This window comes from Babylonia areolata, chromosome 33, assembly GCF_041734735.1.
Source record: "Babylonia areolata isolate BAREFJ2019XMU chromosome 33, ASM4173473v1, whole genome shotgun sequence".
Classification (NCBI taxonomy): domain Eukaryota; kingdom Metazoa; phylum Mollusca; class Gastropoda; order Neogastropoda; family Buccinidae; genus Babylonia; species Babylonia areolata.
In genome coordinates this window covers 12,200,639-12,214,386 of record NC_134908.1, presented here as the reverse complement: position 1 = coordinate 12,214,386, position 13,748 = coordinate 12,200,639, and the positions used below count along the sequence as shown (strand labels likewise).

The 13,748-nt window shown below is 38.3% G+C and overlaps 1 protein-coding gene across 1 annotated transcript in view; it reads left to right on the top strand.

Annotated features, from left to right (window-relative positions):
* The window catches only part of LOC143276907 (translocating chain-associated membrane protein 1-like 1), a 69,548-nt gene that overhangs the window by 27,344 nt on the left and 28,456 nt on the right, over nt 1-13,748 (top strand). The window contains exons 7-8 of the mRNA XM_076581570.1: nt 6,125-6,178; nt 10,507-10,577. Coding sequence (XP_076437685.1) covers nt 6,125-6,178; nt 10,507-10,577 — 125 coding nt within the window. The remainder of the gene's footprint in view (nt 1-6,124; nt 6,179-10,506; nt 10,578-13,748) is intronic.

Genomic DNA, 13,748 nt, shown 5'->3' with positions numbered 1-13,748 from the left:
TCTGGCCTTCCACAGAGATGGTTCCATCACTCTTCGTTTCCTTCCAGAGTTTCTGGCTAAGAACCAAGACCCTGAGGTCCCTTCCCCCTCTCTGAGGGTCAGACCTTTGTCTGATATTCTGGCCCAAGATGATGAGGATAGGCATCTCTGCCCTGTTCGGTGTCTCAAATACTATTGGGATAGGTCTCGCCATAGGCTTTCGTCTCAGAGGCGTCTTCTCATCTCCATCAATGAGAATTACAAGAAAGACATCGCTGCAGGCACCATTTCCCGCTGGGTTTCCCAAGTCATTCGTAGAGCCTACTCTCATGCACACAGGGATATCAGCTGTCTTCATCCCAGAGCTCACAAAGTGCGGGCCATAGCTACTTCGGCTGCTTTCCAGCACTGCAGCATGTCTTGGAGGCAGCCTTCTGGCGGTCTGAGAATCCCTTCATCAACTTCTACCTCAGGGATTTCCGTATGACCAGGGCTGACGGTGCCAAGGGGATTTCCTTTGTCGCGGCTAACACTGCTGTCTCGGTTACAAGGGCTCCCCATACGAACCAGTAGGCATTGCCCTCCTCCATTTGCTTTAAATTCTGCATCAGTTTGACATGGTACAGTATATGACACCAAAAGGAGGAGTTTGTATTATACTCCATGTTTGGTGTTACATATACTTACCATGTCAAACTCGAATGCCCGCCTGTCCGTCCCTGCGTTTCCGCCGTGGTTCTCATGGGGCATTTTCTTCGATAGCCACGGAATGATTCAGCGCTTATAGCTTTTAGAGGCGTTTGATTGGCTAAGAGCGGACTGGGCAAGACGGCTCGTCTTTTCACTGTTAGCCACGCAAAATTTGGCCAAGCAGAGCAAACCGATAGGCCTAGTTTGCATCAGTTTGACATGGTAAGTATATGTAACACCAAACATGGAGTATAATACAACCTCCTCTTTATACATCTTTCAAAGCTAGGTATTGCGTGTTTTACAGACTTCCATGCTGGGACTACTATAAATAGATGCAAGTTGGCAAAGGTCAAAGTTGTCTTCCTTTGTGAATGCAGAATGCAAAATGATGTAACTGAAATTGTGCTTGGAAAATCAATTTAGTGTATTTGTATGCTTGTTGGGGACATTTATGCAGTGATATTTTTAGGCCTGTGCGCAAATCTCTCTCTCAATAAAAACTCAGCTGCCTTCTTCGCATCTTGGCAATTACACATTTTCGTGAATTATAGAGTGAATGCAGCATACTGTAATCCAATATGCCCGCCTACGTCGATTCGTGTGGGGTCTATCAAGTACAATTCCTGTTATGTTTATTATAGTTAATGTAGTAACATCTGTAAAATATTCGAATGCAGTAAACACGTCGATGTAGTTAGCATCATTCTCGAATGTAAATAGTGTAAGACCTTCCCACTTAGTATAAAACACGAAAGCCTTTTTATGCCTTAAGTTGTGTTTTAAAATGTAAATTTTTGGATGAAAAAATGGTGACTGCTGGACCTTTTAAAACAAAGAAAAATGTAACAGTAATTTTTTGGTGAAAATATTTAAATTTATTTTGTGCCCTTCCCAGGGATGCAATGTCATTATGATAGAATGTTTGGAAAGAACTGATCATTTGCTATTGTTGTGCTAAATTTGGTATCAGCTAAGTATTTCCAGAGAAAATGACAGTGTTAAAGTTTACCACGGACAAACACACACACACACACACACACACACACACAACCGAACACAGAGTTATTACATAGACTCACTTTGTTTACACAAGTGAGTCACAAAGTATCAAAATATTTTTGTAACCTTGAAAGGAGGCATTGTGTTTGCAAACAAATGTTTAAACTTGTTTATAAGAATGGTAGAGTAGATAGATGACATCGTGCAAGAAATGAAAAAGTATTATAAAATTTTATATGGGGAGTGAGAAGACATTTAAGTTAGAAAAGTATGTTAATAATAATAGTTTGCCTAAACTAACAGAGACAGAAGACAGCTTAACAGAAGGTATAATGATATTAAAAAGCCCCGTTGACTTCTTAAAATTTTTCTGGAAACAGCTAGGCGGTTTTGTTGCATTGTCTCCAAATGAAAGGTTTGAGAAAAAAGTGATGACAGTTACACAGAGAGAAGGTATCATAATTTGCCTACCAAAATAGATGAACCCAGAGAATACCTTAAAAAGTGCTGTCTTCATATCATAGTTAATTTATAGAATAGGCTCTAGTTGTATTGGAAATAAAATTAAAACAGTCGTAAATAAACTTGTTAATGAAGATGGAATGGGTTTTGTTGCCAGGAGATATTTTGGAGATAATTTAAGGCTTCTATTCAATACAATATATTATTTTAAGGAAAAAATCTCCCAGGAATATTTGTTTTAGATTTTGAAAAGGCTATCAATTCAATTAATGAAATAGGTGTATAAAGTTTTTAAACACTTTGGATTTGGTGATGATATATATGGACGGGTAGAAGTGTTATACACCAATATAAAATCCTCAATATTAGTTAATTGTAAAGCACCTACAGGTATCGGAATTGAACAAGGATGTAGACAAGGAGACCCACTCTCATCCTATTAATTTATTTTGTGCACAGAATTAACCCTTTCGCTGCCAGGTAAATAAGATTTAAGTGAAATCTATTTGCCAGGGTATAAATTTTCAATAAATTCTGTGCTCTTTGTTATTGGAGAAAGACCCATAGAAGTGTATATTTTTTGAAAGGCAAATGAATAAAGAATACAAAACACATATGTTTTCCCATTTTATATATTTTTAGTGACATGCTGCTGTTTTGAAATCAGTGTTTTGTTTTTTGTCAAATGCTCAACTTGTTCATTACAAACATTAGGTAATTTGCGCTAAAATATATTTTCTGGACAAATGGAGATCTGCACACACAAAATCATACTAGAACAACCACAATAAATGTTGTTGTTTTTTTTAAAAGAGATAGATACACAATGCATATGTGAATTCTCCAAGTGATAATATGGATGTGAGGCCATGCCCCCTCAGTCTCCACCCCTCTCCTCTTCACCCCTCTCACACGATCACTTTATCCAGTTCTCATCAGACAGCGCTGGCTGAGTGCCAAGAAATCACTCACACTGGGTCCTGCTAATAATTCGGTCACTTTCTGTCGTCTGCTACAGCTGTACAGCCAGCATCACTCACAGGTAGTCGTATCTTGGCCACTCTCTTGATTGTTCCCTTTATTTTCTATCAAATAGTCCTATAAATGTTCATCACTGTCTTCAAATTTACACTTCAATTCTTTCTGAGCATCAGCTGAAGAAAGTAATCTTGGTTGATTTAGTTCCCCACGATCGCATGTCTTGAGCATGGCGTCAGTCCGACATTTTGTTGAGCGAGCTAGGAAAGGAGCCAGGCAAACACGGCTACAGTAACCCAACCAAAACGTTCAAATAAAGGACTGCCTCATGACATAGATGGTATTTCTGGCTATGAATAGAATCTAGAAAGCTTCCCCCAGCTAAAGCTACCGGTATTTTTGTCAACAAACTGAATGCAAACCAGGGAAAAGTCAGAATATTTCGATGAGTTATCTCGTCATTGTGGCAGCAAAGCGTACATGCTTGCGATGACGAGTTATCTTGTCATGTAGGCAGCCTGGGGATTAATGGCTTGCAAAATTCGTGAGAATAAAGAATATAAAAGGCATTAAAATTTCAGAGATAGAAATCAGAATTAGCCACTTTGCTGATGATAAATCTTTTTTTCTAGAAGGTGAAAGAAAATCATATGAAGAACTATTTAACTCACTCCGGATGAATAGTTTTCTCCCTTGCTTTCCCCTGCAGACAACCCATTTGTTAGGGTTAGGAAAAAAAATCACGAAAAATACAGAACACAAAGTGACTGAATGTGACTCACTGTACTTGACCGACTGACCCCTCTCCTCACATTGTGTGTATGCCCACCACCCTCCCTCCCTTCACAGCCCTCAGAAGCTGAGTCACTGTCAGTACCTTCTTGCTGGTAGCTTTCTTCACTGCAGATACTTTATTCAACATCATCATTATCCTCATCGATATCAAAACCTTTTGTTTGAAGCATTTCAATCACTTCAGCAGCAGTAAAAAGCTGCTGTCGTGATCTAGTTTGCTCCAAAAATTTCCACTTGTATCGCCTGCCATGCCTTTTTCGATACATATGCAGATTAGCTTGTCATGTGGGGTACCAAGGTCAATGGCTCGCCAGCGAGTGTATTGTTACAGAACCTCACGTATAAACTTTCTATTCGACCCTTGATGTTCGCAGTGGCCGGTGTATCTGTGATTTTTATGCTACCCCATGAGGAAAATGTGGAAAAAAATTTCAATTGTCAAAACCGCTATAGTGTTCCGGATGTCAGGAACGCTATAGCGTTCCATCGTTCAAAGTGAGTTCAGGAACTAGAGGAATTCAAATCAATTTCTGGACTCATATTAAATTATAAAAAAAAAACATGGAATGTATGGCAGGGAAATAGACGTATTTCTGATACATCTTTTTTTTTTTTTATCAAATTTTAAAATGAATTGGAATCCACCACAGTTCAAAATTCTAGGGTTCTAATTTACTAATGATCTGCGTAACATGGCAGAACTAATTGTAACTGATCAGTTTAATGAAACTAAAAAAAAACCCAACTTTTTAATGTATGGATGAAAAGATCTATTACACCTTTAGGAAGAGTAGCTGTTCTTAAATCGATTATATTGTCTAAATTAATTTACTTATGCTTATAAATCCACCAGATAACTGTATTCAAGAATTGTAAAAAATGTGTTTTACTTTTGTAAAAAAAAAGAAAAAAAGAAAAGAGAGACAGAGCTAAAAGATCAGTAGCACTGCACAGTATACAAAATGGGAGTATAAATATTCTGTATATTCTGCAATTCATAAAATCTTTCAAACTGACATGACTGAAAAAACATTTTATGTCATATCATCCAAAGTGGAAAAATACATTGTTAAAAGAATGTCCAAAAGTTGAATGTTACAGGAATATGGCCCGATTATACTAATAGTTGGGAGGATGTGTAATTCATCCCTTTTGGAAAGATGTATTTTAAGATAGATGGCAAAGTCGTATTTCGAAGATTGGGTAAGAAAAGGTATTTATTGTGTTAAAAATCTTGTGAAAGAGAATGGAAGATTTTTGAACATTTATGAATTTCAAGATAAAATTGATACTTTAGTCCCAGTGTTGAAATACTTTGGTTGTGTAAACTTAGTGAAAATCTTTTAAGAGGAAATTATATAGTACTGGAAAACTACGACCAGAATGGATTCAGATTTAATAAAGCATATACTGTAATGATAAAAGCTGCAAGAGAAAGAAAGTATTTCTAAAATGCATTAATTGGAAAACCAGAACTTCCAAATACCTGTAAAAATTGAGACTTGATTTTTTAAAACAAGCTTGTTTGGAAGAACATACTTTTTGACAAAAGAAAAATCTAAAATTTAAGATTGAAATGGTTCCAGGTGAAAATTATCATATTCTTGTGACAAAGTCTGTAACAAATGTAATTTCAGCAAGGATAAAAAAGATGCAGTTCCACATTGTCTGTGGGTGTGTACTCACGTACAACATTTTTGGACAGAATTTGTAAGACATTAAAAAAAAGAAAGAAAAGGAGTGTACATTGTGATATAATTACTTTCAATGATCCATTGGTGCTTTTTGGACATGGTAGAATAAAAACAGATTGATGTTTCCAACATAATTCATTGATAGCTAAATTCTGTGTATACACATGTGGAATAAATAGAGGAAAACCAACATTACAAATGTTCTTAAAAAATCTCAAGGCATAGACAAATATATTTTTAGCATAACTATGGAACATGACAGATTTGTGCGAAAATGGTTACTATATACATGTTTAGTACAAGATTAAGCTATACAAAGTAACAATGGAATTGATACGATCTTGAATATGTATTGTTCTGCCTACATTGTGTTGTGGAATTCTTGATATTTATAACATCATCATGTCTTTACCTCCTAATGCATAAGGTATATAAAAATTTTGCTTCTGTAAACCATTGAATAAAAATGTTGGGGGGTAAAAGTCTCTTCAGAGAGAAATGTGATTTATTTGTTTATGTTTCAGATTGCATACTGGCTTCATTGCTTCCCAGAGCTGTACTTCCAAAAAGTCAAAAAGGTGATTTTTAAATCTATTGACATGTACAAATGAATTACCTTTTCAGTTTGCCATTCACTGATTCAGACAGCCATGCTCCATTCTCAGTGGTATCATGAAAGTCAGCTAAGCATTTATCAGAAAATTTCCATTTTCTGTATATGTGTGATGTTTTTAAAAAAAAATTGAAGCATTATCAAGCTCTTTTATCTGTTGTTGGATACATGATATGTAATCATTGCTTACTTGTGACAGGCATTTTTGTTTGAAGTAACAGAGCAGCATACTCTGTGGATGGGCTACTTGAGTTAAAGTATAAGTAACACCCAAAAGAAGATACTCAGCCAGCTCCTGTTCATCTGCTCTTCTGTTTTTATATTTTTTGTTGGCATTATCTTTACTTTTGGAGTGAAGATACTTAACCCATTCAGTGCTTGTAAGACGTCAGCTAGCATCCTACACAAAATGTTGCAGAAGTGCCTGTAAGACATCATCTGATGTCCTGCATCTGTTCCGATTTTTCCTTCATTGGAGTTTGGTTCATTGAATACAGACACTGAATGGTTAGTTTAATATGTCGGGATTATGAACTTACTTTTTAAATGAGCATATGCCTGATGGAGAACCCCCTTCTTCTCAATTATGTTTTGCCAACTCGAATATTCAAGCACATGTGAAAAGTGGGTTTGCAAAAAGGGAGTTGGAAACTGTGTCCAGGAAAGCAGTGATCCCAGTCAATGGAGCTGCACAACTTTGGAGGCTGTGCAGCAGATTCTGTTTGGTATTAACCCTTTCGCTGCCAGGAAAATAAGATTTAAGTGAAATCTATTTGCCAGGGTTTTTTCACAAAAAACGGGTATAAATTTTCCAAAAATTCTGTGCTCTTTGTTATTGGAGAAAGACCCATAAAAGTATATATTTTCTGAAAGGTAAATGAATAAAGAACACAAAACACATGCTGTTTTCCCATTTTATATATTTTTAGTGACATGCTGTTGTTTTGAAATCAGTGTTTTGTTTTTTGTCACATTTTCAACTTGTTCATTACAAACATTAGTCAGGTAATTTGTACAAAAGCATCATATTTTCTGGACAAATGGATATCTGCAAACACAAAATCATACTAGAACAACCACAATATATATATATATTTTTAAGAGATAGATACACAATACATTGTGACTTCTCCAAGTGATAAGATGGATGTGAGGCCACGCCCCCTCAGTCTCCCTCCTCACCCCTCTCACACGGTCACTTGATTCAGTTCTCATCAGACCGCGTTGGCTGCGTGCCAAGAATATCGCTCTGCTGCTAATTCGGTTATCTGTCATCTGCTAACATCTGTACAGCCGGCATCACTCACTGACAGTCTCATCTTGGCCACTCTCTTGATTACTCCCTTTATTTTCTATCAGATCATCCTATAAATGTTCATCACTATCTTCTCCTTCGAATTTACGCTTCAATTCTTTCTGAGCATCAGCTAAAGAAAGAAATCTTGGTTGATTTAGTTCGTCACGATCGCATGTCTTGAGCACAGCGTCAGTCCGACATTTTGTTGAGCGAGCGAGGAGAGAAGTCAGGCAAACACTTGGACAGTGACCCAACCAAAACGTTCAAATAAAGGACTGCTTCATGATGTAGATGGGGTTTCTAGCTATGAATAGAATCCAGAGAGATTCCCCAGGCTAAAGCTACCACTATTTTTGTCAAGGAAGTGAATGCAAACCAGGGAAAAGTCAGAATATTTCGATGACGAGTTATCTCGTCATGCAGGCAGCAAAGCATACATGCTTGCCATGACGAGTTATCTCGTCATGCAGGCAGCCTAGGGGTTAACATTGAAAGATGTATCTGTCTTGTCTGATGATTTGTTTGAACTTGAAGGTGATGATAATGACAGTACTTTCGTGTAACTTGAGAAGAGGGGGAGGAGAGAGAGAGAGAGGAGTGGTGCAAGATGATAGGTTGAAGACCAGATAGGGCATGGAAGGGGGTGTGGCCATGACTGTCGGCCAACTGTATTTCACATTATTCAACTAGCAGGAACTGGACAACAACCAATGATCCATGACTTTCATGAAACACCTTATATCTTTGTACAGTGTTCATACAACTCAGTTTAAATGTTATTGGTGACTGAAAAAAATTAAAATGTTTTTATCTTTTTAAGGCACAAAGAAAACAATGGTCTATCCCAAACAAAAGAGAGAGGTAATCTTACCTTTAAAAAAAACAACAACAAACATCTACATGAAATTATCACTCTGGACTTGTGATATTCTTACAAAGTAATGTATGTGTGAAATTTTGATCTATGGGTTGATGAAAGATGAGTGAAAATTGATTTTGGTGGTGGTGGTTTTTGTAAAGTGTGTGCAAATCTTGAATGGAGTTCTTTCCCTTATAGTAGGATTTTCATAGGCAGCGGCCACAAGACTGTCCAAGTGGAAATGGATTTATGCATCGCCTTGATGCTGGTGGTATCAGTACAATCTTTGGTTGTGTTTTTAATTTCATCATTTTGATGCTTGTGGGATCAGTGTGGTGTTTGGTTGTGTTGTTAATGCATCATTTTGATGCTGGTTGTATAAGTGCAGTGTTGTGTTGTTAATGCAGCATTTTGATGTTGGTGGTGTAAGTGCAGTGTTGTGTTGTTAATGCAGCATTTTGATGCTGGTGGTATAAGTGCAGTGTTGTGTTGTTAATGCATCATTTTGATGCTGGTGGTATCAGTGCAGTGTTGTGTTGTTAATGCAGCATTTTGATGCTGGTGGTATAAGTGCAGTGTTGTGTTGTTAATGCAGCATTTTGATGCTGGTGGTATAAGTGCAGTGTTGTGTTGTTAATGCAGCATTTTGATGCTGGTGGTATAAGTGCAGTGTTGTGTTGTTAATGCAGCATTTTGATGCTGGTGGTATAAGTGCAGTGTTGTGTTGTTAATGCAGCATTTTGATGCTGGTGGTATAAGTGCAGTGTTGTATTGGTAATGCAGCATTTTGATGCTGGTGGTATAAGTGCAGTGTTGTATTGGTAATGCAGCATTTTGATGCTGGTGGTATAAGTGCAGTGTTGTGTTGTTAATGCAGCATTTTGATGCTGGTGGTATAAGTGCAGTGTTGTATTGGTAATGCAGCATTTTGATGCTGGTGGTATAAGTGCAGTGTTGTGTTGTTAATGCAGCATTTTGATGCTGGTGGTATAAGTGCAGTGTTGTATTGGTAATGCAGCATTTTGATGCTGGTGGTATAAGTGCAGTGTTGTATTGGTAATGCAGCATTTTGATGCTGGTGGTATCAGTGCTGTTACACCATGGGGATGTCTTTCAGTATAAATAGCATCGCCACCTTCTGGAAATTCTGTGTTAGAAATTTCCTCTTTTCTATCACTCTCTTTGTTTCTGCCTTTTTTCTTCCCTCCGTTTTCTGCCTTCCCAGTCCATTCCCCTTTCTTTTTTCAGGCAAGCCTTGACACTTTTTCTCTTTTCCGCAACATATTATGATGTACTATCTGTGCTGTTTTGCTCTGGCAATATGGTAGTGAATTTGTAAACACTGGGAAGTGTTATTTGTCTATATGGCCTATTTATGTATTTTTTGTTTGGCTTTAAAGTTTTTGGGTTTTTTTTCCTTTTTTATGATTTTTTGTAATCTGGGGATAATAAATTAAACGGAATAGCTGGCATCCTCAGCATGGCCTTATTGTATTTGCCATAAGGAGCTAAATGTGGAGTGTTGGCCTTGAGATAACACGTTCGCCTAGGACGCGAGAGAATCTGAGCGCACTGGATTGAGTCACACCAGCAATTGCCAGTATTTTTTCCCTCCACTAGACCTTGAGTGGTGGTCTGGACGCTTGTCATTCGGATGATACGATAAACCGAGGTCCTGTGTGCAGCATGCATTTAGCGCACGTAAAAGATACCCACAGCAACAAAAGGGTTGTCCCTGGTAAAATTCTGTAGAAAAATCCACTTCGATTGCAAAACAAATAAAATTGCAGGCAATAAAAAAGAAGAAGTAAAAAGGGTGGCACAGTCTGTTGAGCGACGCACTGTCCCTGGGGAGAGCAGCCCAAATTTCACACAGAGAAGTCTGTTGTGGCAAAAGAGAAATACAAAATACAGTTACAAAATAAAAGTGGTTCGGATAATATGTCATGAACTGTGTTTTGTGGGTTTATCTTATATTTGTAATTTGTGTGTGTGTGTGTGTGTTACAGTTTTGTGTTGACGTGGTTGAGTATATGTATGGTTTGACACTCCTGATATGGTCCTGTGTGGTCAGCTGAACTGTAAGCAACAATTAGCAATTAACAATTATCAGTGCAGTGTTCGGTTGTGTTGGCAGGAGGAGATGTTGGGGCGAGTACAGTACATCACTCTTTACCTTGTCTTCATTGTGGCGGCCTATGTTCTGAAGTAAGTTGATCTTGAGATGTGTTTTGTTCTGTGTGTTTTAAAGATGTGAGAGTGTGTGAACAAGTGCATACATGTACGCTTTCAAATAGGGTGGCTGTAGTAGTGACAACACGATGCATTTACTCACTTGACCAAAATCCCCTATGAACAACAAGGGGATAGAATAGTTGTCATTGAAGATGACGTTCTTAAACAATTAAAGAGGGTAAAAATGAACAAAGCAGCTGGTCTGGTTGGTATTGAAACACTCTTAGACACTGTGCATCAAAATGTGTGTGGTGTGTGTGTGTGTGTGTGTGTTGGAGCTCATGTACGTTTATATGTATTTGACTGTGCTTTCATATATGTGAAACTGCATGTTCGGTGCATATCTGTTATGCATGTGTGGGTGTATATGTGAATGTGTGTCTTCATGTTTTACATCTTTTTTTTTTTTTTTTTTTTTTTTTTACATTATAGTTATTATTTATTTATTTATTTGTGTAAGCTTATCTATCATTTATTCACCTTTTTTTTCCCCTCAAGGCCTGACTAAGCGCGTTGTGTTACGCTGCTGGTCAGGCATCTGCTTGGGAGATGTGGTGTAGCGTATATGGATTTGTCTGAACGCAGTGACGCCTCCTTGAGCTACTGAAACTGAAACTGCATCAAAATGCTACATTAACAACACAACACTGCACTTATAACACCAGCATCAAAATGATGCATTAACACAACACTGCACTTATACCACCAGCATCAAAATGATGCATTAACACAACACTGCACTTATACCACCAGCATCAAAATGATGCATTAACAACACAACACTGCACTTAGACACTGTGCAGAACAACTTTTCAAATTTTTTACTATTATTTTTAATCAGTCTCTGATCCAATGTTAACCCTCAAAGTGCTGGATATAATAAAACATACTTACAGAAATCATGCTTAAAACAAAGGGATAGTTTGCCTCCGCTACCTGTGCTCTGATTTGGGGCATTTGTATGCTTATCAGTAAGAATAAATAGGTAAACCTATACATTTTTGGAAAGTAGAATGAATGAAGAATCAGATAAAAGTAAGAAAAAGGCTGTACCTTGTATGTAGTTGGAGATATTCCATAGGATATAATTAACAAATTTTGCACACTTGTTTTCCAAAAACGTCAACCACAATGTTTATAGGTATTTTCACATCTTTTACAGAGTCAAAATCTCAAAATTGGAATTAAACTGTACAAAAAATGTTCTGGCTGCAGAATTATGATATGAATATAACTGAAACAATAAAATTATAAGCATTGTATTATTTATTTGAGACACACCCACCGACGCCACGCACGCGCACATCTACAATACTTTATGCAATCACAGGCAAAAACAGAAATAAATGTTTTCTTTTAGCTCATGTTGCTTTCAAAAGCAGCAAGAATGCTTTAAATCAAAATAATTTCCAGTTTTCTAGCTTGATTTGGTCAAGAAATCGCAATAGATCCATGCCTAACCCACTTTACCACCCCTCCCCACCCCCATCACCCACCCCCCAGTTTTTGTGGCTGGAGACACAAAACTGAATGAACAACAAGCAAGCCAGCATGCCCAAGTGTCAAAATAACAAAGCCGTTTTCACCACAATCCCTGTCAGCAAACGAATCATCACTAGTGACAAGGTCACTCATTTCCTGAGCTTTGTCAACTTCAGTGTCACTCATTGTTTACAAAAAATACGAAGATCTGGACTTATAAACTCGGTCAAAGTTTGTGCAAACACAAGCAGGGAGGCAGTAACACCAGAACGAGGCAGTTTTATGAAGGCTGCCGAGTATAGCCGTATGATGTCGGACCTTATGTAAACAGAGCCACGATCGTGGCCCATCGCACTTTACCGGGAAAGCCACGATCGTGGCTCATCGCGCTCTCCGGGTTAAATACCCCCCCATTTGTAAAATGACATGCATTGTTCCCGTTCCAAAAAGAAACCATCTGTTAAGTGCATGAATGACTTTTGCCCTGTGGCTCTAACATCTGCCATGATGAAGACATCTGAGAGATTTGTTTTTATTCACTGACAGGGATTAATAAAGGAGTTTCAGACCCTATACAATTAGGTTACAGGAGAAACAAATGTTTAGGATGCTTTGTTGTTTGTTTAAAATAAGGTATGTGAGCATTTACACAGGCCTGGTACATACATCCGTTGATGTTTTTTGACTTCTCAAGTGTTTTCAACACAATTCAGCCCCACCTTTTAGCTAATAACCTTTTACAGACCAGCCACCGTGGTGAAGTGGTTAGCGTTGTACACTGACAGCTGGGAGGACATGGGTTCAAATTCCAGCAGAGGGTTTTTTTTCAGCCTGCAGCTGATTCCTACCCAGAGTTGAGTGTGTTATGGGCTTAAATGGGAAGACTGGTACCACATAGTAGAGTATCATCTGCTTCATGGATGTGTCTGGGTGTGTTGCTCTAATTTCCTGACCAACATTGTAAGTGTCTGTATCCCTCAGTCTTGCTTTTCATGCCCTGCTCTTATGGTGACCTCATTTTCGATATCCCACAACTTCCGTGCTTGGGGTGAGTCCTGTCAAGGTCTTCGTGTCGGCAGATTCATGGGGGGCTGTTGGAGGGATGTGGTGGTGGTCTCCACTCTGGGGGGGATACTCACTCAGTCTGGCTCAGTGTCCAAGCCATTATTGTCAGTAGGGGGCTTAGTAGGTGGTGTCCTAAGTATGTTAAATCAGAACAGGCACTACCGAACACCACCGAAGTGACTCAGGGTCTCCTCTGGTGTATGGCCTCCTGGAGACCTATTATCGATGGTGACCTGCGGATTGCCAACATTTGGACTGTGGTAGATGAATCCAGGTGTGGCTGTGTATGGAGGCATGGGAGTAATGCCGCTGAAATGATGCAGATGATGGGACAGAAAAAAACAAACAATCAAACAAAAAAGCCAAAAATGTTTACAGATGAAAGTTGATTCCCCAACTATTTCATGGATTTTAGACTACATCACAAACAGACCCCAGTTTGTAAAATTTAAAGGCCTGCAAAGTGCTAGCTAAAAATCCAAGGGTTATCAATTAAAATGCAGCTCGCACTTGCGGTTGGACAGTTTTTTGCAAGACCACTCCTGCTCTCACTTCACTGACAAGCTGTCATGACCTAAGGGAACCCATTTCTGGCTC